The sequence below is a fragment of the Mastigoproctus giganteus genome, chromosome 9 (assembly GCF_048544385.1).
Source record: "Mastigoproctus giganteus isolate SK-2022 chromosome 9, ASM4854438v1, whole genome shotgun sequence".
Taxonomy (NCBI): domain Eukaryota; kingdom Metazoa; phylum Arthropoda; class Arachnida; order Uropygi; family Thelyphonidae; genus Mastigoproctus; species Mastigoproctus giganteus.
This window is the reverse complement of record NC_143583.1, coordinates 76,979,595-77,003,357: the sequence shown is the minus strand read 5'-3', so window position 1 is coordinate 77,003,357 and position 23,763 is coordinate 76,979,595. Positions and strand designations below refer to the sequence as shown.

At 35.9% G+C, this 23,763-nt stretch overlaps 1 protein-coding gene across 2 annotated transcripts in view; it reads right to left on the bottom strand.

Moving 5' to 3' along the window:
* Positions 1 to 23,763, bottom strand: part of LOC150080469 (uncharacterized) — a 180,686-nt gene that overhangs the window by 45,459 nt on the left and 111,464 nt on the right. Inside the window, exons 5-6 of one of the 2 annotated variants that reach the window (XM_090381291.1) lie at positions 9,149 to 9,279; positions 8,660 to 8,725 (exon numbers count right to left, since the gene is read on the bottom strand). In XM_090381291.1, the coding sequence (XP_090237417.1) occupies positions 8,660 to 8,725; positions 9,149 to 9,279 (197 nt within the window). The remainder of the gene's footprint in view (positions 1 to 8,659; positions 8,726 to 9,148; positions 9,280 to 23,763) is intronic. The other variant, XM_090381292.1, reaches the window with a different exon arrangement.

The following is a 23,763-nucleotide window of genomic DNA, read 5'->3' as shown; positions in this document are numbered from 1 at the left end:
TACAGGTCTGGAGGTCTCATTTTAGGAAGGATGAAGAGTTTCTTGAGCAAGTGCAGAGAAGGGCAACAAGATTGGTGAGGGGGAACGAAGGGGTGGTTTTACCAAGAAAGGCTTTAAGTTCTGCAAATTGCAGCATCTGGAGACTAGACACCTGCAAGGTGATCTGACTGAGGTATATAAGGCCTTGAATGGGTTGAGCAGGCTCAATTCTGAGGAATTCTTCCTTTTGCTCAGATGATGAACCTGAGGGGACATAAATTCAAATTGAGGAAAGACAGTTATAGAATAGATGTGCAGAAATTTGCCTTTAGCCAGCGGGTTGTTGATTGCTGGAACAAACTTCCATCTATCATTGTGGAAGTTGATAGCTTAAATAAATTTAAGGAGGAACTGGACAAACTTTAGAGGGAATGGATGTGTGAAATGATTTTTTTTTTGGCTGATGCAACATAAGCTTACTTTCTTGCATCATATGCCTCTACTAATGGTAACGTTACATTACAATAAACCGTTTTTAGCATTTCATACATTTGTATTCCAGTTTTCCCAGTTTAAAGCAAAATTTTATATTTGTTCATTGCTCCACTGGAAAATTGTAAGATGCTAGTAATGAAACTGGTTGTTACTTGCAACCTGTCAGCCTACTGCACAATCTCTGTACCATAATCTGTTGGAGGAAGTTGGAACTACAACATACCACTTCCATTTATTTTCAAAACCTAAGAAAACCTAACAGGACTCCAACAGCACCAGTCTGGGAACTTTATTGCCACACCTTGTATTATGCAATACTCAGTGCATAATTCCCTTCCTTGTAGTTGCACATACTTATTCATACAAGCCTACTTACCCTGCACACTCCCACAACATCAGCAAAAATAAAAATTCCTGCATCACCTGCCCATCCCTGCTAATAATTTGTCGAAATCCTCTTTAAACCTCAAATTACTCTCTTCACCAAACCTCCAAATGGAAGTTTGTTCTGACAATCAACAACCCTCCGGCTGAAGAAAAATTTCCACACATCTATCCTGCAATCACCCTTGAATTTAAATTTGTGTCCCTTGTGTGTGTTGTCTGAGCTTGATTAAGGATGCCATCAACATCCAGTTTACTCAATCCACTCAAAGGCTTAACAACTCAATCAAATCTCCTGGTTTCAAGAATCTGCAATTTGCATATCTGAAATCTTTCTTTTTTCTTGGTAAAAGTACTCTTCTGTTCTCCTCTCTAATCTCGTTGCTCTTCACTGCACCCATCAACAAATCTATATCCTTCCTAAAATGAGGCTTTCAGACCTGTAGGCTATATTCAAGGTGTGGCCTTACAGAGCAGAGTTATTATGTCCTTATCCATGCTGGAAAAATTCTTGTTCAGTTTTCATAGCAGCCTGCCTGTACTATTCAGAACTTCATGTCTGACTGCACAATTAACCACAAATCTTTATCATTCTTTATTCTTGCATTTGCAAATGTTATACTTCAAATGCCACTTCTTGGCCCTCTGGTCTAATTCTTTGAATTCTGGTTGAAATGGCATATCCCAATTATTGTCATTACCCACCTTTCCAAACTTTGTATCATCTGAAACTTAGACATTAAGCCTGATATGCCTTCATCAGTATCATTAATAAATAATGAAAACAATGGGCCCAGCAGTGAATGTGAAACAGTCCACTAATAACATTACTCCAAGAACAGCAGTGTTCACTGATAACCACTATGTCCTCTCCCACTCAACCATCCTTTTATTCCTAAAACAGTAACTTGCCCCTAATGCCTCAATGCTCCAATCTGTATAGCAGTCTTTCATGTGGAACAGTATCAAAATCTTTTCTGAAATAAGTATATGATTTCAAAACTAATTTTTGCATCCAGTTTCTTTGTTACTGCATTGTAGTATCCAATCAGACTGGTAAGACAAGATTGCCCCTTAACAAATTAACTGTGACTACCATATAACTGCATTCCTGTCTAGACAGTTCTGCATTACTTTAACTATTGATTCCATCATGATTCCAATCCTGATATAAACAAATGTTTATATCATGATCAAAGCAAGAGAGTATAGAGTATACTGATTCTTATTCAACACAATCACTTCTAAGGACTGCATGCTTGATGCTACATTCCCTTATTTTTTATAGACCTCTTATGCAGTACATACTATATTAGTGCTCTAACCACCTCTTGAGTGGTTAGAGAACTCATCTAATATCTAACACTAGCATCATTATTTGTCCCAAAGTATTCCCATTTCAAATTTTCTTTCAGTATTCAAGAAACAAGTAGCAATCTGAAGGGACTATATTTGGAGATTATGGTGGGTATAATTCATAAACTAAATAGTGGGTAAAATTCATACTAAATCACAGACTGTCTTCATGGCTATCCAAAGCTTGTAACTGCACTGCCAATCTCAAGCTACTCGTGAAATTTCAGTAGCCAGGAAGAATAATATTCACCAAAATAGATTCAATCCTTTTGAAGGCAATCAAATGATATAATTCCTTCTTTCTCTCAGAAAACTGATACCATCACTTTGGTAGCTGATTGCACCTTCAAATATTTCTTGCAGTACGGAGATCCTTCATGATATCATTCAATGAACTGTTCTTTGTCTTCTAGATCATAGTACAGTAAACCTCCGCTATTCGCAGGGATTACGTTCCTGAGAAATGCCGCGAATACCGAAAACTGAGTTATGGCTCCCATAGTAATAAAGGGGTTCCGTTCCAAAGTATGAAATATATAAGAAAAACTAGTCTAAAACTTTGTCTATTTATGTATTATATGTACCTTCATAATATAACTATGTACATAGACAGTACATAAGGTATGTTCGTGTCAGACGGCACCTGGGAATTCTCCCACAGTACATAGTGAAATGCAAGCATATGGTATCGAAATGAAAATAAGAAACAATTTAATATTAAAAAATTAGAAATTTCAAATAAATCTGATGAATTGATGAATTTGAGGTATTGCTCAAAACATCGAAGGCAGATATTGTTGGGATATCAGAGACGTGGTGTCACACAGATATAAGGGATGCGGAACTGCAATTTGGGGAGTACAACGTCTACAGAAAGGATAGACAGGATAGGAAGGGGGGAGATGTTATGCTATTAGTTAAGAAACACATAAAAACCAAGGAAGTGAAGCCAGTCGACATCGCTGGACAGTGCAGTGTGGAGTCAGTTTGGTGTGACATAAACATTGGGAGATCAAAATTGAGAGTAGGAGTGTGCTATAGGCCTAATGGCTCTGATGAGTATAATAAGGAACTATACAGGGAAATAGAGTGGGCCAGTAAATCAGAGTGTCTTATAATGGGAGATTTTAATTTCCCAGATATTGACTGGAATTTGGGGGCTGGTTACTCACACACTAGCAGGGCTTTTGTGGATTTATTGGATGATTGTTTTCTACATCAGCATGTTCGGGAGGCAACTAGAGGGAGTAATACTCTCGATTTGATTATCAGCAGTGATTCTTCATGCATTAAGAATCTGCAGATAAATGAACCACTAGGTGGCAGTGATCACAGTGTGCTGAAGTGGGATTTACTCAAAGAGGTAACTACCATTAGGGGTAAAGGGAAGGGTTATTGCTTCCGTAAAGGCGACTACGATGGACTGAGACAGTATTTAAATTCTATACAGTGGGACCAACTGATGATGTTACCAACAGCAAATTCAAAATGGGAAGCATTCAAAGAACTTATCTTGGAAGCTACTAGGCTTTACATACCAACTAAGAAATATTGTTCAAGGTTTAGGCCAAAATGGATGTCAGATGAACTAATGAGGCATATGGCAGAGAAGAAAAATGCATGGGATACATACAAATTAACACATGACACAGAAGCCTATGATAGATACAAGTTGATATGCAACCAAGTTACAAAGGAGGTTAGGCAGGCGAAGGCAGATTACGAGAAATCCTTGGCAAGGGATGCAAAGAAAAACAGCAAAGAGTTCTTTACTTATGTAAACTCTAGAAGGAAAGGGATGAATCAGATTGGTCCACTTGATATTGATGGGTCAAGTGTTGATGATCCTGCTCAGGTAGCTAACAAACTAAATGAATATTTTGCATTGACATTCACACATGAGGAGTTATTCAGCGAGGGGAATGCCAGAGGTGTATTCAACTCTAGCAGTAAGCTACAGAATCTTGAAATAACTGGGAGTAAAGTGGAGGAGAAACTGTTGAAGATAAACACAAGAAAGGCACCCGGGGTGGATGGGATCTATCCAGTTATATTAAAGGAGGCAGCAAAGGAAGTAAGCAAACCCTTAGCCATAATTATGAGAGCTTCCTTGGACTCAGGGGAGGTACCCATAGACTGGAAATGTGCAAATGTGACCCCAATTCACAAAGGAGGATCAAAGGCTGACACAAGTAATTATAGACCTGTGAGCTTAACTTCTGTTCCAGGAAAATTAATGGAGGCACTGGTTAAAGAAGCACTGCAGGATCATTTAGACAAGACTTCAGTTATAGCTCAGACACAGCATGGTTTTGTTAAGGGGAAGTCTTGCCTGACGAACTTGATTGGATACTATGATGCAGTCACAAAAGAACTGGATGCAGGGAATAACTTTGATATTATATACTTGGATCTTAGAAAGGCTTTTGATACTGTTGCACATGGAAGACTGCTACACAAATTGGAGCAGTGTGACATTGGAGGCAAATTGCTGCTATGGATAAAGGGGTGGTTGAGGGGGAGAAGACAGAGAGTGGTAATCAATGGACACTGCTCATCGTGGACTGATGTTATTAGTGGAGTCCCTCAGGGCTCAGTGTTGGGTCCATTATTGTTTTCTGTATTTATAAATGATATTGATGATGGTATATCGGGATTAATGTCCAAGTTTGCAGACGATACAAAGGTTGGCAGGGTTGTCAAGGACACTACTGACACTATGCTGCTGCAACAGGATCTGGAAAGGTTGAGCAGATGGGCTGAGAGGTGGCAAATGAAGTTTAACATTGACAAATGTAAAGTACTACACATGGGAAACAGCAACCCCAGAGCAACGTATCAACTCTGTGGTACAACACTGACAGTGGTAGAGAATGAAAGGGACTTGGGGGTGGTTGTGCAGGCAGATATGAAGTTCTCTGAGCAGTGCAGACGGGCTGCAAGAGTAGCTCATGGAGTATTGTCAATGATATACAGGAATTTTTCCAGCAGGGATAAGGAGGTGATTATTCCATTGTATAAGGCGATGGTCAGGCCACACCTAGAGTACTGTATACAGGTCTGGAGGCCTCATTTCAAGAAGGATGTAGAGCTCCTGGAACGAGTACAGAGAAGGGCAAAAAGATTAGTGAATGGAACAAAGGGGTGCTCTTACGAAGAAAGGCTTAAGTTTTGCAAATTACAGTGTCTGGAGACTAGGCACCAGCGAGGTGATCTGATAGAGGTGTATAAAGCCTTGAATGGTTTAAGCATGCTCAATGCTGATGGGATTCTTCCTCTAGCTCAGAATAATCACCTGAGAGGGCATAAATTCAAATTAAGGAAAGACAGATGTAGGATAGACGTGCGGAAATTTGCCTTTAGCCAGCGGGTGGTTGGTTGGTGGAACAGACTTCCATCCCTTGTGGTGGAGGTTGATAGCCTAAATAAGTTTAAGGCTCAGCTGGACAGGTATTTTGAACGAACAGAGGGGTGAAGTGGAAGTGGTTTTTTTTTTTTTTTTTTTTTTGGCTGATGCTGCATAAGCTTGCTTTCTTGCATCAAATGCCTCTACTAATGCTAATGCTAATCTTTCAAACCAGCGCCTTTGCTAGCTAAAAAACTTATCCCGCCAGTGCTATCACCAGTTTCACTAAAGTGTTGATAAAGGAGTTTTGCCTTTTCACGAATGATGAGTGAACTTAACGGAATTTTATTTTGAGTTCGGTCTTGTATCCACAGATTTAAAGCCTTTTCCATTTTTTCTAATTTAACATCACGAGTTACAGAGCAAATTTTTGAAGCAATTAGCGTGTTTCCACGGACACTACGGTGGATTTTTTCTTTCGATTTCTTGATTAATTGTACCGTTGACTCATTGATTTTATAATGTTTTGCCACTCAGGAGACATTTTCACCATTAGAAATTTTATCTAATAACTCAATTTTATTCGCTAATGTCATCACCTTCTTTGATCTTTTCACATTTCCCTTGTTATTCGTAGCCATATTTTTGTACAGGTTTGAAAGAACTTGTCCACAATAAAGTCACTTTCTTCTGTTAACACACTCGAAAGTCTGTTTTACACTGCAAAATGGTAGATTTATCACTTTTGTAAGCATATCAATTTATAAATTGATATGCTTACAAAATCAATTTATAAATTGATTTTGTAAGCATAAATTGATTTTGTAAACAAAATCAATTTATAATATCAATTTATAAATTGATAAATTTATTCAATTTATAAGCATATAAATTAAAAGCAAACGACAAAACCTTCCATGACATACTGAACAAGGATGAGCGAGAAACATCTACGCTCGCGATTTTGTCACCCCTCTCACCCCACCCACTGAGCGCTGTTTTGACCGGGAAAGATAATTTTAGCCACGCCCATGTTTTTTTATGGCGGAAAATGCTCACGGCACTTTAAAATTCACATTTTTTTAGGTTTCATTTTATATTAAATCAGCGACCGCGAATAGCGGGGGTTTACTGTACTGAATCCAGGTTTCATCCACTGTCACCAATTGGCTGACAAATTTGTTTAAATTATGGGAAAATTTCATAAGAATTGTCAAATTCACCTCTCCTTCCTTCTTCTGATCTATGTTCAAATCTTTTGGTAACATTTCAATGAAATTTTTTTCATGTTCAATTCTTTGTGGACAATATGATAGACTCATTTACAGGATATACTCAGTGTCATTGTTATATGTAGTAATCTAATCTGATGATCTTTCAAAATATCATGAACAGCATCAATGTTTTTGTGGCTGACAGGAGTCTCGAATGGTCCAGAACTTAGTTCATTTTGGCAATTCTGCATCCCTTTTTCAATTCAGCAACCCAGTTCCTGATGGTATCATATAATAAACATTGTATAAAGTCTCCATAAAAGGCTCATGCATTTGTTTTCCCAGTTAGTCCCTTTCACAAAAAACAGGTATTTCATCACTGCAAGGCACTTTTTTTTTGGTTTTAGTAGATTAAACAACTATTTTTAAACCTAAAAAAAAAAAAATAATAGTTAAGATATTACTCTAAAAATTCAGTCACATACATATAATGTTTGTAATTTATTAGTGTGTTTATTTTATTTTCAAATATATGATAGGTCAGAAACTTTTTAAATATCCCTTGCACATACAATTGAACTGAATGCAGCATGTTTTTACACACTGGCTGATATACCATGTTTTCATTCTACATCAGCTGTCAGGAAAAAACTCACATTGAAACACTGGTTACAGAAGTGCTTTTTTTTTAATTACTACTCTAAACACATACAGGATTAGATAGGATATATAGGATTATCCAATTGAAAGGAAACCCAGTTTGCAATAAAACATTCTATTAAAAAGTAATACACAGTTTAATTAAAACTATTACAGAATGTGCTGAAAACATCCACTTACTTGTGTAGATTATGCTTTCAATTTTCTTATATGTCTGTCTCGTTATGTTAAATAATGATTGCTCATTATATGGTCCAATCACAAAGAATATGTTAATCATGGTCAAGAATGCAGTTTTCAATGTTTTGATTTAGTGTTATTTGGTACAGATCTGTTTGAATGTTTATTACTGAATGCCTCTTGGCATTAAAAAAATGATTTGGGTGCAAGATAATGCTCCAAAATATATGTTCTTGGGAAAAATACATTTTTACATACTACACACTAATAAATTCTGTACTGTTCCAATGGTTAAAGGTCAAATACCATTGGTGTCCCAATTCCAATGCCTTCTGCCATCTAGATACAAATATTTCACTCAACATTCAATCATGTAAGACTACTGCCATAGTTAATTTTGCCACAAACCATTACCAATGGATTGTGCAAAAAATGGATAAGCCTTTATTTAAACATCACAAAGTAAATAATTCTATTCACAAGAAAGGGAAAAAAAAAAAAAAAAGAAAGAAAGAAAAATTCATTGAATTTCATTGTTACTAGTGTTTCAGAAAGGGTTAAAATGACCCAGCGGGATGAAAAATATAACAATTTTGCGAGCATCACTGACAAGTTAATAAGCAATAAAAAGGTATCCAGACAATAAAGAGAATGAAACTTGATGAACATAATGAATAAATGATAAGTAATCGCAAACTCAACAACAATGCTCTAACAGAGAAAGAGAAAGTTACAGTTACTTATAATAGCTTTGTAAAAGCAGGGTCGGTTTACATAAGGAGAAATAAAATTTTAAAATAATGCAATTAATTTTGTCTCTTGATTTAATTACTGCCTATAACCCAAAAATCAGGTTTAAATTTATATTAATTACAATGTTTTTTGCACTATAATCAACACTCAGTCACTCAAAAAAAAAAAAAAAAAGATTAAATTCAGTATCATGCTACAAAAATGATGATGCTTTCACAGAATTGAGCAGCAATATCAGTTGCAGTAAAGAAATATTAACTGGGTGTGTTGTTTTGTGACAATGTATACTTACAAGAGTTGCAACTGATGTTGGTTCGCAAGATTGTTTAGCTGAAGCAAACTTCTGCGAGTTGAAAGACTGCAGTTCAGAAAAATAAAAATATTAGAATAAACAAAAAAAACTCTTAATGGGTTTCAATATTATTATTTCTGTTAACAAAATTATGCTGTACAAACTTAAAAATTTAACAAAGATCAATGATTCTCCTGATATCAAAAAACAAAAGTTAGTCAAAACAACAAAAATTAAAGGACCACAAAGTAAATAATAAATTAAATTCTACAACCAAATTTGTTAAGTGCTTTCTACCATTAAATCAGTGACAATTAAAAAAAAAGTTAACTTAGTAAGGGGAAAAAAAAAAGTTTAACGAAGAACCTCCAAAGAAAAAGGAGTCCTCCAAAACATGGGAGCGAGGAAACAAAAAAATTAATGTAAGCAGATATTTTTTCCACCTGTGTTAAAAAAAAAAGTTACAATCTGAAAATATTATTTAACTACCTAGACTTGGTGATTGCTCTCTTTACTTCTTGATGTAGCTGTTTTACTTTTTTATCTGCTTCACTATAATTATGAGAAATCCTCTGATGTTCTTTTTCACTTAAAAGACGCTCATTTTCTGCATCATTCACCTATTTAAATTTAGGGAAAAAAATTTTTAAATAAAATACTTACCGAATATATATTACCTAGTAAATAAAAAATACTATATACACGTTATGTGATGAATCACACTTAATAAACAATAAAAAATAACTATTAAAATCTTTTTATGATATATTTTGCAAAATAAGCACTTTTCTTCTCTACCCACCATGGAAAAAACTTATTTAAAATAAAAAAATAATAAAAAATTCTAACAGACTTAAATTTACACTTGAATTCTGAATTTAAAAAAAATAATAAATTTATTTACAGAAACAGTTCATCTAATAAACCAAAACTTCTCACTCACTCTTAGCTTTGATAATTCTCTCTCTCTCTCTCTCTCTCTCTCTCTCTCTCACACACACACACACAAAATAAAAGTTCAAAATCATCCTAGGATTTATTAAGAATGTTCAGTTTGTTTCAGACTTGTATTGCTTATGAGATTTACATAATGATACCACTGTACAACTTCAGTTGGTTTGCTGTGTATAGAAACAATGCTAATGCACTAACTTATATGACAGTAAACTTTCCTGCAGTCTGAAGCTTTTCAGCTCTATATCCCAGAGATCACATTTGTAAAATCACATCTGATTATCACACAGATTTTCAATTTTTTTTCCATTATCTGACCGAAGTACTGTATATTAGAAACTATGAATATAATGAATATTTTACCCAGATAACTTTGTAGGGAATAGGATATATATCCTCTCTGTGCACTTCTTTAAAAATCAAAAAAGTGAATGAACCAGGAAATTATCAGTTTCTCTTTGTGCACTGTCCAATTATTTCTTGATATATTTCCTATTCTTGAAAGAATTTTCGTAATTGCGAAAAGGGAAGCAATGATAATGTCCTGCTTCGTTCATTTCCCAATTTTTAGACAAGGGCACAAGTGGGGAGGAAATACAATTCCTATTCTTGCAAGGTTGCCTGTTTTACACATTCACTATATTCCAAATACAATGAATATGTTACCCAGACAACTTTGCAAGGAGAGGAGATATATCCCCCTTAAGTCTGAATTTCGAGCTTTTACCAAAGTGAAATTTTATATATATATATATATACAGGGTGATTCACTACCAGTGCAATAAACTTGCAGGAGGTGTAGGGGGCACAAAGACGAATCGGAATCACATAGCATTGCAGGGTCCTAAATGCCTTCGTCATGCGGTAAAGGACGTTGAACGGGAGGTCGCGTGAACAGCAATCCCACTGGAAGTCAGCATTTGCGAACCGTTTCTGTTGAAGAAACCAAGTAGCAAAAGTCCTCCGGAGTGGATAATCTGCAGGCTCCAATGATTGGACGCGTTGCAGATGGTATGAACTCATTTGGTTTGTTGACAGTATCCTCCATACAGTGGATTGGGAAATACCCAATCATTGGCCTATCGCTTGAGTACTCGTACTCAGATTGCCTTCTGCAAGATGTAGGACATTCTCCTCATTGTCTGGCATCCTCGTCATTCACTCTCGATTCATGGTACCTCTCGTGAAACAACCAGTCTCACCTAACCTTCTGTGCACACGTGCAAAAATCGTATGATGAGGAGCACGCCTGTGCGGGAAACATTCCTGGTACAAGCGCAGAGCGGCGCGCCCATTACAGTCCGCAGCTCCATACGCGAGGTGCATGTCGGCCAGTTCAACGTTTGAATACTCGTCCATCCTACTGCCTCGGGAACCAGTTCGCAAATGCTGACTTCCAGCAGGATCGCTGTTCATGCGACCTCCCGTTCAACGTCCTCTACCACATAACAAAGGCATTTCGGACCCTGCAATGCTATGTGATTCCGATTTGTCTTTGTGCCCCCTACACCTCCTGCAAGTTTGTCGCACTGGTAGTGAATCACCCTGTATGTGTGTGTGTGTGTGTGTATATATATATATATATATATCCATTATTTTAAATTAAATAAAACATAAGCCAGTAGTATGGCAAAAACTGTAGAGCGAAAATTAACATAAAAATAACCCAAATAAACAATCGAACGAAAAGAAAGAATAGATATAAATAGTAGCCCAGAAACCCTAATATAATTTCGATCTTTAAATCCAATTAACAAAAACTATACAAATTTTAGGATAATGCCAATTAGTTATTAATTTAGCGGTACCCCCCCCCCCCCCCCGAGAGGTACCAGTTCCGAAAGACGTGAAATATCACCCAAAGAGGGTTAAAGGAACTACCAAACAATAACAAAATCAAAATAAACTAAAATAAAATAGAATAGACTGACCATCGATTGTTTATTTGGGTTATTTTTATGTTAATTTTCGCTCTACAGTTTTTGCCATACTACTGGCTTATGTTTTATTTAATTTAAAATAATGGATGTATTTCAGCTTCATATGGAGGAATTGCATGTCGCTGCCTCTAATGAATGCTTAATTATTTATTCATTTTATTATAATTTAACTTTATTTAATATAATTTAATGATAGTATATATTTCGGCTTCATATGGAGGAATTGCAAGTTGCTGCCTCTAATGAATGCTTAATTATTTTAATTTTTTATTATAATTTAATTTTCGTCAACATTTAATATAATTCAATAGTAATGGGTCGATATGCTAATTTAGCAACGCCTGTGCCGCCACCTATTTCCTTTTTTTCTTCAATATAAGCTGATTCAGCTTACAGTATGTCAGTAGTGTGGCTCTGCTTTAGAGTGCTGTCTGTTCTATAGTTTATTTTCGCTGCATAAGGACCACAGCCATGCAAATCCTCTGCATTGGTTGATCTATCGGAGAATGGAAGGGTGGTTTGGTTCTTCGATATTTCCGCCTTTGCGATGTTTTGTATGACGATTGAAATGCAGCGATTCCATGACCATTATTGGCCTCGTGGTCCTCTGTCGATATGGGGCATGATGGTCAGTCTATTCTATTTTATTTTAGTTTATTTTGATTTTGTTATTGTTTGGTAGTTCCTTTAACCCTCTTTGGGTGATATTTCACGTCTTTCGGAACTAGTACCTCTCGGGGGGGGGGGGGGGTACCGCTAAATTAATAACTAATTGGCATTATCCTAAAATTTGTATAGTTTTTGTTAATTGGATTTAAAGATCGAAATTATATTAGGGTTTCTGGGCTACTATTTATATCTATTCTTTCTTTTCGTTCGATTGTTTATTTGGGTTATTTTTATGTTAATTTTCGCTCTACAGTTTTTGCCATACTACTGGCTTATGTTTTATTTAATTTAAAATAATGGATGTATTTCAGCTTCATATGGAGGAATTGCATGTCGCTGCCTCTAATGAATGCTTAATTATTTATTCATTTTATTATAATTTAACTTTATTTAATATAATTTAATGATAGTATATATATATATATATATATAAACTGACATACAGTAAGTCACATAATCAGCATTACTGTACTGGCAAAATCATGTGTGTGAGAGAGAGAGCTCATGTAGCACTAAAAAATAATAATAATAAATTAAATAAGGTAGATAAATCAATTAAGGGGCATTAAATTAAATTTAAAAATAAAATAACTTAATGTCCCTCACTTCATTTACCCATTTCTTGCATTATTCATTCAATCCCTCTTTACATTTAGATAAACTTCCAAATTTCATAAGAGCAGGCAGGAGGTTATTTATTCTGAAAATCAATCATTGTTTAGCTAAAGAAGTTTTTCGACATTTTGTTTGCAATTATCTCCTATCAATTTACTTATGTATGCCATATGACTAAGTGTAAAAATTCCCTTAACATTTAGTTTACTCAAGCCTTTCAAGGCCTTTAACATCTCATTCAGGACACCACATGGCTGCATGGTTTCTAAACACTGTAGGCTACAAAACTCACCTCTCTTGATAAGAATATCCCTCTGTGCTCTAAACCAATCTCCTCTCTTCCTTGCACCCTTTCTAATAGGTCCACATCTTTCCTGAAGTGGAATCTCCAAGCCTGTATGCAATATTCAAGAGGCAGCCTATCCACTGCATTATACATTGGAATAATCACTTCTTTATCTCTACTGGACAAAAGTACCTAAGTATCACTGACACCTCATAAGATGCCCAAGCAGCCTGTCAACACCATTCAGAAAACTTCCTATCAGACTGCAGTTACTCTAGGATTACTGCAACCCAGATGCAAGACCTTGCATTTTTAGGTGTTGAACTTCAGCTGACATTTCTCAGCCATCCTGTGGAATATAGACAAGGCATATCGAGATGGCATCTTGTCCCATCTTGCGGTTTGTAAAGGACATTTATGTAAGTGCCGATCTTAGTTAGCCGATGTCATTTCATGTTCTGCTCAACTTGTAGTCCTTTTTCGCTGTAATTACTACTTCATTCATTTTTACATTTTGACTATTATCTTTGCTTTGATCTATTAATTATTATTTAGTTTTTTTTTTATAAATCAAAATCACTTGTATAAACAACTAAATGTAAGATTCCTCTGGCTTTCTGTGTAAGGAATCACTAGTGTATAAAATTTATGTTAATAAAGAATCTTATTATTATTATCCAAATAATTTGTTTCAAGCCTGTTGAGTATCAAATCCTGATTACTGTCATTAACTATTCCACCTTTGTATATCAGCAAGCTTAGACATTAAACTTTAAATACCTACATCAATATTATTAATGAAAATTAGAAACAATAAGAGGCCAAAAACTGAACCCTGTGGAGCTACACTCATAACATTACTCCATGAATGGCAGTGGTCACTTTATAACTACTTGCTGTCTCCTACCACCTAACCATCCCTTTCTCAATAGTAGTAACTTGCCTTGAATACTGCATTATTCCATTTATACAACAAATGTTCAGGTGGGATTGTATCAAAAACATTAGTAAAATTTAAGTAAATGATGTCAAAGTTATATTTACCACCCACTTCTTTACTGACAGTCTCAAAGTAGCTAATTCAGTTAGACGGATGTGACCTACCCTTAACAAAGCCATGCTGTAATTCCAATATAATTCCATACATATATGGGTGATCTTTTACTGCATCCTTAACAAAGGATGCAGTACTTGCTGTCTCCTACCTGAGGTATCCGTAGCCGAGTGATCAGGAGCGGGAGTGCAGTAGCACACGCTCTGAGTAGACCGGAGTTCAAGTCCCTGACTGCTGAATACTGTCGATCTGCCAACCCGCACTGGACCAGCGTGGCAGTTTATGGTCCATTTACCTCAGCATGAATTGTTGAGGAGGCTTCCATCCTGCAGTGGGTTGATAATGGCTGCATGGCTGCACTTTACCTTTTTTTTTTTTACCTGAGGTATGGCATTAAGGGTAAGTTGCTACAATGGATAAAAGGGATGATTGAGTGGGAGACGACAGAGAGTGGTAATCAATGGACACTGCTCTTCGTGAACAAATGTTATTAGTGGAGTTCCCCAGGGTTCAGTGTTGGCCCATTGTTGTTTTCTATATATTTATCAATGATATTGATGAAGGTATATCAGGTTTAATGTCCAAGTTTGCAGATTATACAAAGGTTAACAAAGGGTTGTTATAATAACAGTAAAGACAGTATATGCTACTCCAACTGGATCTAGATAAGTTGGGCAAATGGGCTGAGAAGCGGCAACTGAAGTTTAACACTGATAAATGCAAAGTACTGCATATGGATAGCAATAACCGAAGAGAAACCTACCAACTGTGTGATACTACACTCAGGGAAGTGGAAAGTGAAAAAAACCTGGGGGATAATTGTGCAGTCAAATATGAAGTTTGCTGAGCAGTGCAGATGGGCTGCCAGGGGAGGTCATGTAGTCTTGTCAATGATATACAGGAATTTTGCTAGCAGGGACAGGGATGTGATTATCCCGTTATACAAGGCAATGGTCAGGCTATATCCAGAGTACTGTGTACAGGTCTGGAGGCCTCATTTTAGGAAGAATGTAGAGTTGCTAGAATGAGTACAAAGAAGGGCAACAAGATTGGTGAGGGGAACAAAGGGGTGCTCTTATGACGAAAGGCTTAATTTCTGCAAATTGTAGTGCCTGGAGAGTAGGCACCTGCGAGGTGATCTGATTGAGGTGTATAAGGCCTTGAATGGGTTGAGCAAGCTGAATACTGATGGGATTCTTCCTCTTGCTCAGATTAAGAATCTGAGGGGGCACAGATTCAAATTGAGGAAAGACAGTTGTAGAATAGATGTGCAGAAATTTGCCTTTAGTCAGTGGATAGTTGATTGGTGGAACAGACTTCCATCTTTTGTTGTGGAAGTTGATAGCCTAAATAAATTTAAGGCTAAGCTGGACAGGCATCTGGAACAAATAGAGGGGTGAAATGAGGGGGCTTTTTTTTTTTTTTTTGGCTGATGCTGCATAAGCTTGCTTTCTTGCATTGTATGCCTCTACTAATGCTAAAGGACTCAATAATCTTCCCTGGCAGAGAAGTTAAAAACTCACAAGTGTATAGTTCTTCATTCACCCTTTAAGTCACCTTTGTGAACAAGAGAAACATTTGCACATCTCCAAGCTATAAGAACTTTGCCTGAATCAAAGAATGTTCCCATTATATATGGCAGCTAAAGGTTTGTTAAAATTCATATACATCCAAAAAGGTCCAGAAGTTGTATACTGGTATTCAAATGGTTTGCACTAGTCATAAGGTTTCATGAGGAACTGATGTTGACCTTGATGTGCACACATGCCAAGTGGGAACTGGCTCAACCACTTCACTCCTATGTTACAGCTGATGACTGCAGAATGTTGCAGTTTGAACAGTGTGCTAACAAGTGCTTTAGACTTCAGAAAAGTGCTACAGACATGCTGCAAACATTACAGAAAGTTAATGGAGATGACAATGAAGAAAATGGCAGTTTAAGAGTGGTTTAAATGGTTTAAAAGTGGACAAGAAACACTGGAAGATGAACCTTAGGGTGGATGCCCTTCAATGTCACAAAAACAAAACAAAAATATCACAAAATAATGAAATTTATGCAAAATTATTGGCGAATGACTGTTGGTGAGATTGCTCATGAAGTTGTATTGTTTGTAGGCTAAGTACACACAATCCTGATTTGAGATTTAGAGATGCACTGCACATATGCAAAATTTGTTCCATGCTTGGTATCTGACAATCAAATGGACTCCGGGAAAGCCATCACAGGTGATCTGTTCAAAAAAATCTAAACAGAATCTGAGCTTCCCAAGAAAAGTGGTCACTGGGTATGAATATTAGGTGTTCACTTACAATGCCAAGACTAGGGTTGGAATCATCCAAATGGCACACAAAAAGTCCCATGCAACAAAACTCAATGTCAAAGTCATACCGATCATTTATTTCAATGATGAGGGCTTAGGGCACACAAATTTGTGACTTACGGGAAGAAGCATTACTGCTGATTACTATGCTGATGTTTTGACACATTTGCATGAGAATGCACCCAGTTCACACCAATGGCAGTTCAGCAGATCTTGACTGCAAAAAAAAAAAATCATAGGCATGACTTTTGTTCCCTAAACTGAAAATGGGGATTTGGGATCATCATTTCACTACAGTGGAACATCAAAGAAAACACCAAAGTGGCCCTATGTGTGCTAAAAAAACACAATTTTAAAGAATGTTTAAAATTCTTTAAATGAAACAGGCGTATATGCAGAAGGAAGGTATATCAGAGATGATTACGTTAGTAAACCCGACTGTTCCCTCAAACTTTTATAGTAAAATTTCAGGAACTTTTTGAACATACCTCATATTTTCTAATTCCTTCAATACAACTGAACAGATTCTGTCAGCTCATGGTGCCTTTTCACTTTTAATTGTAATAACTTTGCTTATTATCCCTTCTCAGTTATCATAAAATCATTCAACTTACAATCAGTATTAGCTAAACCACCAGTAACCTAAACTTTAGAAACTGACTCACATGTGAATGTACATGCAAAATATTTATTCACCTTATCACTCATACTTTTACCACAGATATCAAGTGGACAAATATAGCGGATTCATTTCCTTTTACTGCTAACATAAAGAATTTCTTGATACTGTTCTTTGCATCTTAGCTAAGGGGTTCTCATAATCTCCCTTAACATGCCTAACCCACTGAATAACTTTAATAAACTAATTTATATAATTATTTACTATTAATACAATTACAGATGACCCCCGCTTAATGCTGATAATTCGTTCCGGAAAAACAGAGCACTAAATGAATCAGTGCTAAACGAGCATCATATTCCCATAAGGTGACATATGCATTTGTGAGTTGAGGTCTATGCCATTGGATATTTCCTAATCAATAATGGAAGAGCTGTCTCACTGTTAAAATTAATTCTTTATAATTGTTCTTACAGTTGAACCTGCCAGTCCTAAATGTCTAATTTAATTTTCAGACTAAGTCTTCTTACCTTTGTCATCTTCATACTGCATCCAGACACTATTATTCTCTTCAAAAATGTAACTGCGTTGCATTAATTATGATACAATGTTCGCGTAAACTGCCTGTTATGAACGATGTCTAACACTGTACAGAGTGATGACTAGACTTGGATAAATGCATATAATGCAAATATTACAAGCAATACTGCATATTCCTTAACTTGATCATTTCAAATGTTGATCTAGGAACTACATGACAAGTCACTACTGCAATTAAATATAGTGTGGGAAGAGTTCTCAAGTCGGCGTGGGAAATGTTTTAATGCTGTTTTGCTATTCATTCTCATACTACATGAGATGAAACGCTTTTGTTAAACAAGCCAAAAATTCAATCTATAAAAGAATTCAATTCAAAAATTCAATATGTACGATGGTAAAACAGCATTATAGTGAGATGTAACAGTGTTATAGCAAGTATGGGTTATAATATAACAACATTATAGTGATTCAGTAAAAAGCAAACCACGTTGTAACGAGGGCCTACTGTTACAATTTATGCAATTATATGATTCAGAGGGTTCACTGATAATTTATCATTATCTCATGCACCCTTCCTCTCTTCCACTAATTCCCTCAACTCTTTTGTCATCCATTTTGAAGAATGGGAACCTCATATCTTGAAGAATAGGAACCTCACAGAATAGGAAGAATAGGAATTTCCTTAAAAATAGGAATTTCATAGGGACCTTTTGGTCTCTACGTAAAGCTTAGTAACATCCAAAATAACCTCCTTAAACATTTTCCATTTAGAATTTGCATTTGTGAAAGTTTGGTCCCACTGAAAAGAACTTTAATAATGTCATAAGACCATTATAACTGACTCTGTGAAAGCAAAACCCTTCTCGTTTACTTTGACAGTGGTTATTTCTTTAACAGATCCCACATTACAAAACTTAAGTTCACTGCTTGCTAGCTGTTCCTTTATTTGAAGATTCTTAATATCTCATGGATCCTTACTGATGAACAGACTGAGAATATTTATTTTTCTTTTGGCATCTCTAAATTTCTGATGTAAAAAACAGTTATCCAGCAAATCCAGAAATGCCTAACCACTAGGCAAGTGATCAAAACACAAGTTCCAGTCAATCTATATAAAAAAAAATGAAAAGTTCCCTATAATAAGCCATTCTGGTTTGCTGGGCCAGTCTGTTTTTCTGCAAAGATGTTCCTTATACTCAACATAGTCATTTAGTCCCAATTTTTGTTTTCCAATGTTTATGTCACACCATGTTGATTCAATATAGTTTTCTACTGGATATTATTATTATTATTATCAGCAGCCATATGGTGCAAGAAAGCCCAAAGCTTATGCTGCAACAGCCAAAAAAAATTCCCGAGTTACCCTGAGAGACAGAGAGAGAGAGAGAGAAAAAGAGTCAGAAATAAAGGAGTCACCAAGAAAGAGAAGAATGATGATACCCAGCTCAGGCCCCTGGGTGTGCCAAGCCCATACTCACCAGATGTGAGCACCTGGGGTTATGTTAGGCAATTAAAAGCATAAATTCTCCTCCCTTTCTATCCATAATGTATACATTGTATTTGCTCTCTTCAAATTCTGCATCCAGTATATCAGAATAACACCTGTTTCTGATATTAGTATTAAAAATGGCACAATGCAAGAAAGAAAGCTTATACAGAATCAGCAAAAAAACCTACCCAGATTGTTTGTACATTTTGCTTTCAGCCAAGTGGAAGTTTATTCTAATGATCAGTTACTCTCTGGCTGAAAGCAAATTTTTGCATCTATCCTGAAACTATTGTTTTTCCTTTTTCAATTTAAATTTGTCCCCTTATGTGCATTATCTAAAAAGGAGTAAGGATTCCATCAGCATTCTGTTTACTCAATCCAAATAAAACTTTAAACACTTCAATCAAGTTTGTTTGTTATTTGGTTTTTAGGAGCATTAGCAACTAAGGCCATATAACTCTGGGATATGCAGTGGTCATTCCCTGACCTTTCCGCATCCTCCGTATTTGGTGGTGACGGGCACTTCAATCAAGTATCCTTGTGGATGCCTAGTCTCCAGATGCTGGAATTTACAGAACTGGTCTTTCCTGAAAAGAACGTCCTTTTGCATCCCTGACTGTAAACATAACTAATCTTGTTGGTCTTCTCTGCCAGCCTTCCAACATATCCACATCCTTAAAAATGAAACTTCCAGAGCTGCAAGATGTGGCCTAACCATTGCCTTATTCCATTGACAGAACCTCATGAGCTGTACCAGAAGCTTGTTTGCACTGCTCAGAGAACTTTGTCAGACTGCAAAATTAACCTCAAAGCAAAAGAAAAGTCTACCTTGTCAAACCTGAATAAACTCTTCTGCTGAACAACCTATCCTGAACAAACTCTTCTGCCAAATCTTACGCTATAAATTAATTGACTCTAAAGGTAATGACAAACTTTCCTATTGAGACAATCAATACGTAGAACAAAAGTAAATCTCTGAACCAGAAGAGTTATGTTGGTCTATATTCAAATGAGGCAATAATCATGACTGGCAATTCAGATGTAGCAAAAATAAAAAAATAGCCAAATTATCATTCGATAATTATGCATTCCTTTATTCATAATGAACATTTAGCAAGTGAAAAAAAAAAAAAAAAAAACAGTTGTGTTCAAGTCTGGATGAAGTTCTTAATTCAACCAGTACAGATTGTAAATTTTATTAAGGGCAACACTGAATTAGCAACTATTTATGATTTGTGTGACAAAAACAGAGTGGGGGTATGAGTTTGCACATTTAAAATTAACAGATAAAACTGAAGTATTTTTGAAGCAGAAAAATTAAAAATTGGGTGACTATTTTCATTATAAAGGATGAATTGCAGAACTTGTATATTTATTAAGTATATTTTCACTTAAATGAGTTCAAGTTGGGCATAAAAAGAACTATGATACTGTTTTCAATCTGTATAATAAAACAGATGCACTAAAAAAAAAAAAAAAAAAGATCCAATAGAGAAAATACAAGAAAAGAATTTTGAAATATTTACCTAATTTTTAGATTTTATAAGTTCAGCAGATTTGAATACTTGCTTTCACAAGTATTCAAATATCACTACCCAACAAAATAAAATTTATCATTGGGAAATCTGTGGGTTACCAATCTGTTTTCAAAACAAATAAGATAGCAAGCTGGTGGGCAATGAAGAGGATAAACCAACTGAACTTTCTTCAGATTAAATATTAAAATCAATTGTTAATTCAATTGAACTACTCTAAGTAATATTCATTGAATACTACTCAGAGTAATGAATTTCAGTATTTTGGATAAAAGTAAAAAAAGTATCAAGCACTTCATGAAAAAGCAATACAGATTTTTCTGTCCTTTATGCAAAACAATTTCATCTGCTATAATAATAAAATTAAAACAAAGGAATCAACTGGTTATTAATCCTACTCTACATCTTGCAGGTCACTAAGTCTAAGGACTGATGAATTAGTAGGCAAGAAAGAATAACAATCTTTTAAAATAAATTTTATTATTATTACTTCTATTGTTGACTTCTATTGTTAAAAGAAAATAATAAAATAAAAGCCACTGAGCCATAACATATTCTGGGATGAGAACAGTATGACACAATTTCTTATTATAAAAGATCATTTTCAACATGCTTAAAATTGCTTTTTTAATCCATAAAAAATATGACTACTATAGTTACCAATCACATAAGTAAAACCAAGACTGAAACAAGCATGACTGTAGTAGTAGTAGTGGCATGTGATGCAAGAAAGCAAGTGTATGAGCTTATGCAGTATCAGCCAAAAAAAAAAAAAAACACCATTCCCTCCAAATGCCTGTCCAGTTCCTCATTAAATTTATTTAACCTATCAACTTCCACAACGACAGATGGAAGTTTGTTCCAACAATTAACCACCCGCTGGCTAAAGGCAAATTTCCGCACATCTATTCTACATCTGTCTTTTCTTAATTTGAATTTATGCCCCCTTAGATTCATAATCTGAACAAGTGGAAGGATCCCATCAGAATTCAGCATGCTCAACCCATTCAAGGCCTTATACACTTCAATCAGATCATCGCGCAGGTGCTTAGTCTCCAGCCACTGCAATTTGCAGAACTTCAGCCTCTCTTGGTAAGAGGATCCCTTTTCTGTACATGCTCAAGCAACTCTACATCCTTTCTAAAATGAGGCCTCCAGACCTGTACGCAGTACTCAAGGCGTGGCCTGACTACTGCCTTATACAGAGGGACATCACCTCCTTTTCCCTGCTAGCAAAATTCCGATATATCATTGACAAAACCCCATGACCTGCCCTGGCAGCCTGTCTGCATTGCTCAGAAAACTTCATATCTGACTGCACAATTACTCCCAGGTTTTTTCATTTTCTAACACCTTAAGTGTAGTACCACACAGTTGGTACGTTTCTCTGGGGTTACTTCTACCCATATGCAGTACTTTGCATTTGTCAAGGTTAAACTTCAGTTGCCACTTCTTAGCCCATCTGCCCAAATTATCTAGATCCTGTTGCAGTAGCACACCGCCACTGCTGTCATTAGCAACCCTGCCAACCTTTGTATCATCTGCAAACTTCGACAATAAGCCTGATATACCTTCATCAATATCATTGATAAATATACAAAACAACAGTGGACCCAACACCGAACCCTGTGGGACCCCACTAATAACATTAGTCCACGAAGAGAAGCACCCATTGATTACCACCCTCTGTCTTCTCCTACTTAACCATCCTTTTATCCATTGTAGCAACTTACCCTTAATACCATCCTGCTCCAATTTGTACAATAGTCTTCCATGCGCAACAGTGTCAAAAGCTTTCCTGAAATCCAAATATATGATATCAAAATTATTTTTTGCATCCAGTTCCTTTGTAACCACATCATAATATCCTATCAAATTTGTCAGACAAGACTTTCCCTTAACAAACCCATGCTGTGTCTGAATTATTGCTGCAGTCTTGTCTAGATGATCGTGCAATGCATCTTTAACCAGTGACTCCATTATTTTACCCGGAACAGAAGTTAAACTAACTGGTCTGTAATTACTCGTGTCACCCTTCGATCACCCTTTGTGAATTGGGGATACATTTGCACATATCATCAACTGGTGAAATACCACCACTTTGCTTATTGGAGGCTTGAAGTGGTGAAACCCATGTTTAGTCTCTAGAGCAGTTTCCAGCATCCCCCTCCCCCTATACTTCTCCTTCAACCCATGCACAGTACTAAGTACTATAGGTTTTGATACCTTTCATGTTTGGGGTTTTCATAAAAAAAAAAAAAAAATCTCCAGTCCGTGGGAACCTCCCCCTGAGTCCAAGGATGCTCTCATAATTATGGCTAAGGGTTTGCTTAGTTGCTTTGCCGCCTCCTTTAATATAACTGGATAGATCCCGTCCACCCCAGGTGCTTTTCTCATGTTTAGTAAACATAAGAAAACTTATAGTAAACTGAGTGAAAAAGACTATATGCCCAAACTTTTCTGTCAATAGACATGAAAATGGAATAATCAAAGGATCAACCACTTCTTTCGGTAAAGTCAACAGGTCATTACACATAAAAACCAGTATCTGTTTATTTTGAATGATACAAAGTTTAATCTGTTTGTATATGGCCTATAATAAATTTTAAGTTATTTATTTTTATATTTTATAAAAATATAAAAACCAGTTTCTGTCCTGATCATGCATATTATCTTAACAAAAACTGAGGATCCACTCTATCACCCTTTCCTCCAGTCTTGATGAAAATTCATTGGGCTTGATTGCACACAACAGTACAATCTATGTATTTGCTCTATACATGTTCCCAACTAATACACCTAATTCTGTTTTTGCACGAACTTTTTTTACACGAATTTGGTTTAACACGAATTCAAAATAAATATTTCATTCTCTTTTTACGCGAGTCATTTTGATTTAACACGATTTCTATGAATTTTTTTTTGCCTAAATTCTAAGAAATTTTTTTTTTTATTTGTGGCATATTAGTATCATTTCTATATTACACGCATCAATAGATTGGATAACAGCTAGTGTTTGCGTTTTGAAACGCGTGCTTTTGCTTACCAATGTTTACGTCTAGGTATCTATGAATCATCAACG